The sequence below is a fragment of the Poecilia formosa genome, unplaced genomic scaffold (assembly GCF_000485575.1).
Source record: "Poecilia formosa unplaced genomic scaffold, Poecilia_formosa-5.1.2 Scaffold89, whole genome shotgun sequence".
In the NCBI taxonomy this organism is placed as follows: Eukaryota; Metazoa; Chordata; class Actinopteri; order Cyprinodontiformes; family Poeciliidae; genus Poecilia; species Poecilia formosa.
Window position 1 is genome coordinate 1,200,676 of NW_006800028.1, and position 13,068 is coordinate 1,213,743.

Below are 13,068 nucleotides of genomic sequence, written 5' to 3' on the forward strand. Positions count from 1 at the left end.
ATTCATGTTCATGACAGGTGTTATGTCATTTTTATGAAAGTGTCATGACAGTCTTATTCACCCCCCTTCAAATAAATTACCAAACAAATTTTGTTTGTCTGAAAAACTAAAATAAAACTATAAAACTGTAGGAATGCTAACTGCGTTTTTTCCTGAAATCACATAAACTTTAATCTGCTGAACGTTTACACATTGTCACATTAAAAGACTTTTTAAGCATAAATGTCATTTTCACAGAATGAAGACCCTCCAGCTGAACACATCAAGACCGCTACAGTTTAATTCTCAATAAGAAAACCACCGGCAAAGGTTGTGCTTATTAGCTGACGGTGGAACAGCAGGCGAATGGATCAGACAGCTCATAAATCTAATTTAATATTACCTACACGCTTCTCTATAAACTTATTATTACACCACGTTAACAATTTGCCAGCATCAGACCAGATAAAAAGTCAAGCGTAGCCTCCAAACAAATGGCTAAATTAAACATTTGGCTTCACTCATCTCATCAAAATGTGACACGTGAAGCACGGTGAGTGAGAAATGAAAGTTTCTCAGATATTTTTCCCAAGATAAAATGTGCGGGGGTGGGGAAAAAAAGCAACTTTACAGGCAGCATTTTGTTATCTGCTTTAATAAACAGGATAAAGTTGCATTCGGTCTAATAACAGATAAAAGTCAGAGCTGTTAATCAAAAACAGGACTTGAATTCTTTTGACTCAACTGTAAAGTTCTCATAAAAATCATTACAGATATGTTTTTTTAATTAACATATTAAAACTACAGCCTCAAAAAGATAAAAAAAAAAAACTTGATGTGTGGTTAAAAATAAGCAAAAAGAGGAAATACTGCTGAATTTTTGGGTGAACATCCTGTTCAGTAATAACAAGCCTCAAAGATAAAAACGGGAATGTGCTGACTTCCTTCTACGTTTCCAAAAATTAAAGTGTCCTGATTCCACAAAACGGGTTTCCTGGTAGAGATAAAGTGTTTGTACAGTAGGAGGTGTTCTGTTGCCCGATGGCATCTAATGCATTTTCTATTTGAGATTCTGTTATATTGACACATCTCAACCAACATCCTTATCCCATCCATCAAAACACACAGCCGGCTCTCCTAAAATGCCGTGCGCATCAGTGCCAGTAATGTGAATGTCAAACTTCCCGATGCCGCTCTCGGCTGACTGCAGCTCAGGTGATGGTTAAACACCCACTGAGACATGAGAGGCAGATGTAGAACCTCACGTAGACAGAAAAATACTCCAGAGAAGCAGAAGCAAAAAGAAGGATGTATGAGGATTTCTTTTAAGGGGAACAGATTTGATTGGATAATTGGAGTATTAACCTCCCATTTTATACATAAGGTCAGCCAATCAGCTGCTCTGCAGTGTACAAAAGAGACAGATAAGCATCAGTGGGAACCAGATCTTTTCAGCTGGAAGAACCTAAGTTAGACGTAACTCTTATCTCTGTTTTAAAATCACTAATCTTTTTTTGCTCAGCCTCTGACACCACTTGAACTGCTGATCTTTATTTTTGGTGTTGGTTTATGTTTATTGTATGATTGCTCTCACTCCTGTTTTATGTCTAATTTTAGACTTTTAGTTCTTTTCAGCGTCTTTTCTACGATGTATTGGATTTTGGTGCTGACTTGGCGCCTGGGAGATGAAAATTAATTTGGCCTGAAGAGTAGAGAAAAAGTTTATGGTTACTCTTCATTGTGCAGCGTGAAGAGTAACCATACAATTATGCAAGTTATTGCAATTATGCAATAGTTTGCATAATTGGTAAGTAAGTTATTGAATAACTTACCAATTATGCAATATTTCATTTCTAAAACATCAAAAATATTTTGCAGCACCAATATCAATCTGTCTGTGACTTTTCCTACAAAGCTAAACTGTTCCCCTGTAGAAATGGAGAGTTGCAGATTATTTAATTACATTATTTTTGGTCAAAGTTTTGTTTTCTGCTTTGCTCATACAATGAGTTTCTTACAGGTTTAATAAATAATCATTTAACAGGTCAGATCTTAGATTTCAGTTTTATTTGCAGCACAAAACAGAAAAAAAAATCATTGACAGTCATTCAGATCAGAAGCATGTGTTTGCTTAAAAAATAATAGTTCATAAATACCTACTGTTCAATTAATTTTTATTTAATGAAGTGGGAAGCCATTAAAATCAAGTCTGCTGTTTTCTCACACAAAATTACTACTACTAGATCATCTCCAGGATCTCCATAAACATTCAAACAGGACACAAAATGTTTAAACATTTTAATGTTACTGTGAGGGTAACCAGTAGCACTCACCAGACAGGTTTCTGACATTTGCTTTCTTGGCCATCCAATCACAGTTCAGACCAGGATGTTTGTTCACAATCTGTCAAGTTTCCATACAGGAGCAACATGTTTCTGTACCTCCACCAACAGTAGCTGCCTGGAAACTTCTAATGTTTCCTTATTGACACTAGAGCTGTCCTTATAGACGTGTCAATAAGGAACACTGCTAGTGTTTTCTTATTGACAGGAAATGCCTGATAATCCTCCCATATTAGCTATGTGGCTAAATTCAGAGAACTCTGTGGGCGTATTTTGGTGAACAGGGTCAGGAAGCGTCTTGCTCACAAACTAACTGGATAGATAGAGGATCTAAAGCCTGTATGTCTGTATTATAAACCCAAATATCTGCAGCTCACTCTTTTTTCTCCTGCAAAAATGATGGCAGGACTTCTGATGTTGTAAATGTTCAATTATGCAATGGAGCTAGCACCTCAAAGAAATCACTAAAAAAAAACTTTATATAAACAAATGCACAATTGAAATCCAGAAAATCCTGCAAAAATCTCCTGGTTCGTTTATGTCACTTCAGTTCGCTCTACTCAGTAAATTGGTTCTTCTGGGTTTCAGTGGTCCAACAGCAACCAGGTCCTTGCCTGTTGAAATGACATCAGTGTGCTCTGAATTTAAAATCAAATTACTCCAGATCAGATTTGAGATTGTTGTGGTGACTGCAGCCAGGCAAGTTAAAGCTTCATGTTTTAATACCTACAGGTTGCCTCAACAAGAATCTAGCAACGAGGAAATGTTTCTCACAAACATATTAAAGATTCATTGAATCACAATAGTTCTTGTCTCAGTATTTTGCGCCTCTCATTCATCCAGGACTGCATACCACCCAGCAGTTTCCCAAGACCATGCTCTGAATACTGAATAGAGGCAACATAATGTGGAATGAACTCATTGTGTGCACCACCACGACGTCATTTTCTTCTCCTGAAGTCCATTATCTCCTAACTGAGTCCAAACATCTAAGTTTGGCCGGTTCTGTTCGTGTATTAGCTGAAGCTGCACGCTCATGTTGCCTTGTTAAATCCAGAACAATTTTCTGTCTTTTCCAGGAGAGATCGCAATCTAAATTGTGGGAATCAATGTTTTTCTTTGTATGGTTACTGGTTATAAGTGCATTCCTTTCCAGGCAAAGAATTTGGTTTTCTTGAGATAAAAATCAACCAATTCTTCTCTGTAAATACCACTTTTAAACTCCTCTGTGAGAAAACCTCCAAGTAGATGAGAAAAAAACAGAGACTGATGCAGAAAGAAGAGGAAAAGTGGAAAAACAAAGAAAGGCCATAATGGATCAAAATTGGCATCCTACCTTTCGTTTGCATTCAGTTACCAAACAGACACACTCTGCTGTGACAAAGTCAAGCCAAATTTATTTTAAAATTCATAAACAACTCATATATACACAAGAGTAACATGCAGATGGTAGTATTATTGTATGGTTGACATGAAATCCCAAAGTGAGGACATAATTTGATTTAATCTGCGTAGTCTCTAAGCTTGAGCTGCAGCCCGGGCGGCTAATCGCTCTCGTTTCTCCTGCTCAGCTTTCTCCTTCTGTTCCTTCTCCCTCTGGATCAGGAACCTCTTCTCCGCCTCCCAGGCCTTCAGCCGGCTCTGGTACTGTTCTATGTCCGGTTTCTCTGCAGAGGCCAGGTTCTGCTGGGCCATTGTGGCCACTAAAGCTTGGAAAGAGGCGGGGTCCACTTTACCCTGAGACTCCAGCTGACTGCTCAGCTCCTGGAGAGGAAAACAATGGTTAGAATAACAGCTTAATGCCAGATCAGCAAAAACAATGGCGTTGCCATGGCAACAGACTGATTGAACTCTCTTTAAAGAGAGAAAAAGATCATAAATGTTAACATTTTCCAAACTATATTGCCAGTAAAGTTATCTTGGGTTGAGTAGAAAGTATCAAAATTAGATTTAATAGCTGTTCGAAGTATCTAAAAGCTGCAGGGCGCCGGCCTACGAGGACTGGGTTTGAGATCTCCTGTCACAGACTGTACGACTATTTCAGAGTTCATCTGTGTTTCTCAATTAGAGGAGCCATTAGACAGATACTTTATTCTAAAAATAGAAATTACTCCTGAATTCGTGCTTTTGTGCTTCTGCCCCTTCTACTGAAACCCTCAGGTATTTGCTGTACATTTCTGCTCATATAGAGCAATGTTCTTCTGGATGTTAAGTATTTATGCAAAAAAAATATACTGAACACCACATCAGATTTTCCTTCCTCTTCATAATTAGGCATTACTTTATGTCAAAACCCCACCGAAATGCAGTAAAATATAAAACTGTTCCAAGAAAATGCAAATACTTCTGGAAGTTACTGGAAGCTGACAGAAAGCTCCAACTTGTTTGCCTCGTCACTCTTTCATCTCATCAGATTTGCATCCAGGACGATAGAAAGATGACATCTTAGGCTGGTTTGGGAACGCCTCAGTGTCCCGAGAAGATTTGGCAGGAATAACTAGGGAAGGAGAGGTCTGGGGATTTCTCTTACAGCTCCAAATACTCGTGGAAACAATTCTCCAAAGCAGACCAACATCAGAAGAGCTTATGATTCAATTTTATGTAAATAATTTGCGAAAAACAACAAAAATAAGTCCTCACAAGGGGCCGCTGTGCTTTGGTTACTTAGTTTTCTCAAGAAAATCTGAGTCACAAACAGAGACATAACAGGAAATGGTGTTTGCTGGCCTGCACTCTGCGAGGAAGGCTCATGTAAATTCGGCAGCAGCGACAAACAAAAGCAGCACACAACACCCACCTTGAATCTGCTGACATAGTGAGGAAGGTTAGCCTTCTCAGCTTCATCCTCTTCATCTACGGCTTCCTCCTTCTTACTTTCCTCTCCGTCGGACTCCTCGTCTCCAGAGCTGTCTGAGGCAGCGGACAGGTCCAGCAGCACGTCGCTCACACAGTCGAGCTAACAAAGATAATACGTCTAAATGTTTTATCATGTCCTAAAACTGCTAGACTAGAAATAAAAAAATTCTACCCAAATAAATCTGTTTTTGAGAAGGACATTGCTAAACTGGACAGACCCGCGATGACGCAAAAAGGCCAAGAATTACTCATCGGCTGGCTTCTTAATCTCAGAGAAAGGCTAAGTTAGTGTGGCCTGAGGAAGCGGTCAGCAGAACGTGAGCTGCAGCACGTCCTCCCCGTCTCGCTGCATTATCTTCTCAGTCAACATTACTGCCGTGCCTCCGTCACACACACTCTATTTGGTTCCTGTTGCGGTGATTCTTTGACACCTTCTGCGCTCCAGGCTCTTTTAAAAATCTCATTAAACACAGACAAAGCCAGATTATTGAACTGGGCAGCGCCGGGCAGATTAGACGCAGCACAACTGGCAGTGCAGACGTGAATAAATAATATGACGGCTTGTGGCTTTGACCTCAGCAGCTGAAACCTGTCTGGGGATAAACAGCAGGCTGTCTGCTCTGTGTAACACAGTGCTGAAGTGGTTTTAATCGCTTGGATTTAAACCAGTAACTCTGAAATATGTTTGGTATCAACATCCCAGAAGACAGATAAGGGTGGCAGAAGTTATTTTTTTTATGTTTTTGTTTCTCTGCCTTTATGTTATTTGTTTGAAGAATTAATAGACTGCTGAAATAAAATAAATCTAGATTTTTTTATGTTAATCTTTGCCAAGCAACTTATTTTAAATTAGGCTGAAGGCGTTTTCTTTAAACTCCTGAGAGAAAACCTAAATCTTTAATCAGCTTTGATCATTTGAATTAAAATTTTCTACTTAGGATCTTTTTTCTGTAGCATAGAATAGAATTAGTGATACATTTCTATTAGTTTTTGTATTTATTTTTACTTAATTAAATCAATAACAGATGGACCTTAATTTGATTAGTTATACATTCTAGACATTACCAGATCCAGGTGGTTTTTCCTTATAATCCCAGTAATATTTTTAGTGCTAAATAAATTTAAATTTAGATTGGCATTTATATGTATGGGTATAGCTTAACATGATTTTAAGCTCTAAAAATATTTTTCAGTGTCTGATCTTGGCTCAGAAAACCGTCCAACTATCACATCCTGAAATCCCTGTTTGTCTTTCTGCAAACAAAACATGTCTACTCTAATGGACCATTAAAAAATATCAGTTCACTTCTTTTGTTGTGGATTTGCTGATAGATTTGGGATATTTGTCTTGCTGATGCTTAACATCGACTTACCGACAAAACGAATAGTCGTTTTGTATTGGTGTATAAATGTGTGTGCGTTGGTGAGTGTGACTGGGTGAATATGACTCTAGTGGAAAGCGGTTTGATTGGTCAAAATGATTGGAAAAGCATTTTGAGTCCATTTACCATTTATCCTCGGGTGGCAAAAGGAGCAACAATCATCACGACTCCACCACCGTGCTTAGCAGGGAAGTGACATTTTTAATTTCTATACTTTTATAAATGAGGGCTGAATTTTCTCCTACTTCTTGACTTTGCTCAAATTAAGGAGGTTAAAGTTTTATAAAGTTATATTGTAATTTTTATTTTTATTTTTATTATTTGTATTTTTATTACTGTCACAATAGTTAGTAGTTTTGAGATGACTTCTTCCTGCACAAGTTACATTTTAGGAAATGTATAATCAAAGACAAAGTTGATCGTCTTAGCAGGAAGTTTGTTTCTTTGTCGATGCTTTGTTGAAACATTTTCACAACAAAATAAATGTGTGAATTTCTACATACTTACTGTGTCTTTAGACAACCTTATGTCACCAGATGCTGCAGAAACTCTCTCCATCACAGCCAGCGCTCGTCCCAGATACCCTCTAACCCACGACAGAGGCATGCCTTTAAATACGGCGTGTATCCCCTTCAACATCTCCACCTTGCCTGGATGAGAAGGAAAAGGAAAAATTAGTCAGACAAGCTGATAATGAAAGAGTTCTGCATGAACCAATCACAGCACCAATGAAGAACTGAAGGCAGAAAAGCGAAATAAAAAACAGTCAAATACACACCGAGGAGAGCATTGCCAAGCAGCTGAGCACTGAAGCCGACAGTGTTGTCTTGCTTTAGACCACAGATGAGGAGCGACGCCCCCAAAGCTCGCTCCTCTGACACCTGAGCACAAATATGAACAAGACATTTTAAATGTTTATCGCCTGTGATGTCAAACCAAACATGCTGGAAATATTACAAGTCAAGTCATCACACACAGAGAGTTGAGGTTTGGTTGCAAGAAAACATCCCAGAGCATTCAGAGACAGGATCTGTGTGGAGGGAAGGTCAAAAGCCTCTTGGAGCATCAGCTCTTCCACCACAGAGCATGCACCTGCACAAAGCAGACAAAAATGGCTATTTTATTTATCACATTTCCGTATGAAAGAGTTTTCCTGGTGAAACTAAATCTGATCACAGCCTATTTTTTTAAAAAAAAAGCACACCTAAAAACTTTAAAATGTGGATTCTGCCTTACTTTTAAAGTCTCCATCCTTAATGTAGGAATCCAGCAGGAGGTTAAAGGTGAAGTCATCTGGAAATATTCCATACTGGGTCTGCATAAATATTTAGAAAATATTAGTAGAACATGTAAACGTTTAAAGTGCTGTTGCACTGACTTTAAGATAAGTTACCTGACATGCTTAGGTACAAATAAAGTAGTAATTTAGCTTTAATGAGCAACAATGGCTATATAATGGCATGAGAGTATCATAAAACACATGTTTAACACAAATAAAGATGTGACAATGGTTGCAGGTCATGTTAATCCAACACAACAGCAACATTCATACACAAAATATGTGCTGGACTGGAAAAGGTCAAACAACCTGAATTACATGCACCTGGTTTACTCATATTACCTCTGATTATTACCATGAGCATCACTGACATTCAAAATATTCATCAGTACAGTTTTCCAGGGGCTTATACATAATCCTGTTTGTACCTTGTTTTTGAGAGTGTGGAGGGCCTTATCTCTGGCTCCGTATTTCAGACACTGTCTGATCCAGGTGTGAACAGTCCAATCTCGCAAGTACCAACAGTTTGGACTGTGGCGAAACCTTGGGAAATGGAAAATAAACAAAAAATATAAATAGACACACACATACAAAAAAAGAAGAAGAGAGAAATAGTAACGAGTCAGATTCAGCAACTTTTGATTATCAACTATGACATCAAGCAGAGATAAAGTAGAAAATAAGTTTTATTTCCCACCCCATATTGAAAATAAATGTTCCCTGAGCAAGAGTCTGATTGGCAAACATGCTAAATTGAGTAATCACATGAATGGGAGCAAATTCCAGAGGAAGGAGTAAACAGGAAAGGTCTGGAGATGCCCCGAACAAAGAGGACCATGTGACTGAATATAAACCAAACAGGCAAGCTAAACAGACGATTCAATCCAAGAAAAACACAGAAGTTGGTACGAGGAAAAAAAAAACAAAAAAAACAAGGAAGCAGCAGATATGATGAAGCAGGAGAAGGAAAACGGTTTCTCGTACTTGTAGAGGTAGTACTCTGCCTGATCAACTTCCTCTCTGGATGATATGTTGTCAACAAACTGAAAGAGAAAAGATGGTGAGCATCTTGTGTTACCATAAAAATAAACAAAACAATTTGAGGGGAATTGTTTGTTTAGATGCAATTAGATGCAGCTCACCCGTGAGATGGTCAGAGAGCTGACAGGGAAGTTTCGGTCGTACGTTCTGTCCATCAGGTTGGCCAGCATAGCTGTCAAGCAATGAGCAGAAAAATATACAACATGATTGATGATCTAAAATGTATTTGGCTTCATTATCAGGTGTGGTGGTAAATTGTGAAAAAGCTATGAGATAAATTGATTTATTTTTTTTATTTTATTTTTTTCTCAAACACAACCCAGAGAGCTGGGAAAAAATTGTTTTTGCTACTCTGTGTTTCCCTGATTCAGCACACCTGCTCTCAATTGATGTCTGATTAATAGACTTCTAATTAACAGACTTCTGGTCATCTGATTGGCTACAGTTCAGAAGCAGAGAATCGACATAAACATGCAGGGCAGTGTGGTTTAATAAACACTATATTAGGTTATCAATACAGCACTGGGCTGCAGTGCCACCCGGTGTCCACTGAATGTCATTGCAATAATGGCATTTGTATTATTTCAAAGGCTGTTTAGACATACAACTATTTCGATTGCTGCATAGCTACTAAATAACTTTTATTTTCATATTTTTATTAATCTGTACACGTTTGGTTTTACATAGACCAAACGTGTATAGATGTTTTTGCAGAGAGATAGTCGTTTTAAATAAAGAGCAATCATGCAATAGTCCTCCTACTTATCCTGCGTGGGAGACTAAACGGTCTCTCACACATATTTACATAAAAGCCACAATTTTAGGTGTTTTCAGAGCAACAGAGTGCCTTTCTATATGGAATAGCTGACAGCTAAAATCCTGTAATACTGATGTGAACCGAGTTTTCAGGTGAAGTCTTTAATGAGCTGAAATGTGTGAACTTTACCCAGGTTCTGGGGGTCCTTCTCGCTTTCCTCCCACAGCTTGGTGTCCGTGTAAGCTGCTGACAGCAACCATCGACTGGCTGTGAAGGCATATCCACCAGATTAAACACATGTTAGCAAAAATACAGGTGACATTCAGCTTCTCCTGCTTAAATTCGTCATACGTGGCTCTAAAATATTAAGTAAAAACATATCAAACCCAGACATAAACATTCTTACGATTATGCAATTTAATTGCACCAGACAACAAACAACGTTTACCTGTAAAAGAAGGCGATAAAGCTTTAACTTTGACGGCTGCAGTTACACACTGCTTCAACACGGAGGCCGCCATTTTGGACTGTACCATTTTCAACCGAGGCAGAGGGAGATTTGATATGTCCGACAAGGGTCACACCAAAATTAGGTGCTAGTTTCTAAAATATATATATATAGGAAATAATCAAAAAGGCTAATGCAATAATAATAATAATAATAATAATAATAATAAAAACAAAAACACAACATTTCCATATTAATATAGTAGATCTTTACAAAAAATGACCATGTACACTCAAAGTAATAAAAAGTAAAAGACTTTCTACAATAGAGACAGAGACGTTAGTAGGGATTGTCAACAAAGTAAGTAGCATCAGACTGGCATCTTGACATAATCATCTACACTTTCACCAATCTTGAAAACTCACTGCACTAAAACTTCTAATATTAATGTTACTGTAAAGCTTGTCATTAAAGCATAACTTCTGAATCATAAAATTATTTTCTAATGGGTTTTATTTATTATTCAAACCAAAAATATTCCCAAACTTACAACCAAATCGCCATTTGTTCACCATTTTGAAGCATTTTAATGCAAAAATAAGTTTCATCAATTAATTGGTCTTTTTTTTTTGTTTTGTTTTTATAAAGCACTTTCACTGCTGGAGTGAAGTTTTTAATTTGATTTGATTGACAAAGCTGTTTAAACTGTTAAAGAAAACACAGAAAGTTGTCAGTAGAGGGCGATCTTGAACTATAGCATATCAGCTGGCATTCTGCCCAGAGCCTTTCTGCAACTATGTATTTAAAATATTGTAAGCCCAGTTTTCAGCTACTCTGTATCAGGCTTATAATTTCTTAATGACTAAAAGCTGCAACTGTGCAAAAACTGAGTGTGGTAAAATCCTTCATATGTCCTGTGAATATCTGTGTTGCTGACCTATCACCTGTCTGTTATTGTGCCAATGTTTTTGATCTCCATAAATACCCCAGCAGGAAAGCCTTTAAATATTATTACAGTAAACCCACTGGCTGTGGGTCAAACACGGTGACAGGTTGAGACTGGGGTGTGGACGGTTTTAATAAACAAAACATGGAAGACATTTTAGCATCATGTGGATTTCTTGCTGATGAGCAAAACAGGAAGCTTGTACCTGAAATGCACTCTGTCAGAGCTCACCATGTTGTTAGAGATATACGGCTACGATTAAGCTCCAATCTTAGAACTATTTTGTTTTGTTTATTTCAGTGAAAACCTGCTTCAGACTTGTTTTCTTTTGTCCATCACCCAGAAACCTTCCCATTTACCTCTGTGTTCCAGTAAACAAAAAAATTCAGAAGTATTTATTTTCAATACCTCTCTCTGCTTCCTTTTTTCACACCACATACACGGTGCAGAATGGTATGAGTGCACTTAGGTGAGGAAAAGGCAACGTGACTTAAAAAGTGCATTGTTTGACACGTGTCGGTACACAATGGCACCCGACAGACTGCAGTAGCTGGCATGTCGGTGTGTGGCTTTATGTTTTCTTGAAGCTTGGCTCAGCTTCAATAATATGCAGAGCTACTGGTTTCTATAATAACACCTGTCGCTCAGGTGGACTGGCTTTCAGTGGAATGAAACAAGTAAGGCACAGAAATGCTGTACTGCAGTCTACAAACTACTTAATAACTTTTACTGAAGCAGGGTAATATCAGACAGAAGACCGTTATGTATAATCACATGTAATACACTAAATGTATATCTATAGAAGGTAAGAAGCCGGCAAAGTTGTTTAAGGGGCTGTATTATGTATTTTCCAGGCACATAGTGCCATTTTATAGCACAATCAAGTAACTATGGTATCCTTGAGTTGTCATAAAATGTTATATACATCAATCATGATGTAAAATAAACTTCACTTCACAATTCAACACTTGTGTCTCTTTAAAAAGCTCCTGCTCTTTCCAACATTCTGCCTTCAGCATGTCATCACAGCAACGTTTCTCATTTAAGCCTTTAAAATTGCTCTGAGGAGTGTTGCACTGAGAAGTAGTTTGTAGGATGAGGTCAGCAGATGTAGTTCCACCAGGTATTTACTAATTGCTGCTGCCGCTAGTCTGGAGGAGCTGAGTGGGGGAAGGAAGCTCTGTGAGGCGGAAGCTTGGCTGGAGACTGCAGCTCTGAGGAGGAGCTCCGTGGAAAAGGTGGGGCTTGGTGAGAGCAAGAATTTATCCACCCCCAATGGCTGACACGCAAGATTTAAGAGATTTCTCAAACAGGCATAAAAGAATCAAGGCAACACTCCATGTCTGTTTTTGATGAGGGAATTATGATATAACATGATGTAAAGCTCAAAACAGTCAAATTTACACAATAGAGCCCCTTTAATTTCGAATAGGTCACTTCTCTCCAGTTCTCCACGTATATCTAATCTCAAAACAACTTCAAAGGTGACCTGAGGTTCACCCTGCAAAACGACTGGTTGGAAATTTGCCACCAAACTATCCATACTAGCTCAATTTGCTTCCTGCTTGTTCAGTTATAGTTTTCTAGAATGTTCTACAATGATCAGCTCTCTCTCACAAATCTGTAACAGCATAGTTGATTCCTGGTGATACACCTCATCGTGACACCTCACTCATATAGTTCATACCTGCCTACTGGTACAGTGTTTTGGCGGGTTTCCTGCAATAGCATGCCTAAAGTACTATCTGGAAACACGAACCTCTCACCCCGTATTGCTATATTCAGCCTCCCAGAGGACTTTAAAGAATTTTCCTCTGATCACCTAGCTGTCATTTCTTTCTCTTTTCTGTCGGCTAGGTGACACACATTGCTCCTCTGGCAGTCTGCTTTTGCTCCCTCTGGGTCTAGATGGCTTAGGGATACAAAGACTTTTCTTCAGCTCAAGAAAATACTCAATTAGAGGTAGCAGTAGTAGGAACTTTTACGAAAGGTGACAATTCATAAATGTTCTTAACTCATCATGCTTACATATGAGGTT

At 38.3% G+C, this 13,068-nt stretch overlaps 2 protein-coding genes across 2 annotated transcripts in view; one reads left to right on the forward strand and one right to left on the reverse strand.

Moving 5' to 3' along the window:
* Positions 1–13,068, forward strand: part of lzts3b (leucine zipper, putative tumor suppressor family member 3b) — an 85,885-nt gene that overhangs the window by 12,543 nt on the left and 60,274 nt on the right. The window lies entirely within an intron of this gene.
* Positions 3,694–10,215, reverse strand: LOC103141790 (28S ribosomal protein S27, mitochondrial-like). The gene is made up of 11 exons (XM_007557566.2): positions 10,085–10,215; positions 9,826–9,903; positions 8,981–9,051; positions 8,823–8,881; positions 8,267–8,381; positions 7,796–7,874; positions 7,536–7,651; positions 7,338–7,440; positions 7,067–7,209; positions 5,119–5,277; positions 3,694–4,085 (listed from the first exon to the last, which is right to left on the reverse strand). Exons 1-11 carry the CDS (start codon positions 10,170–10,172, stop codon positions 3,840–3,842), a joined length of 1,257 nt encoding a protein of 418 aa, XP_007557628.1. The 5' UTR covers positions 10,173–10,215; the 3' UTR covers positions 3,694–3,839.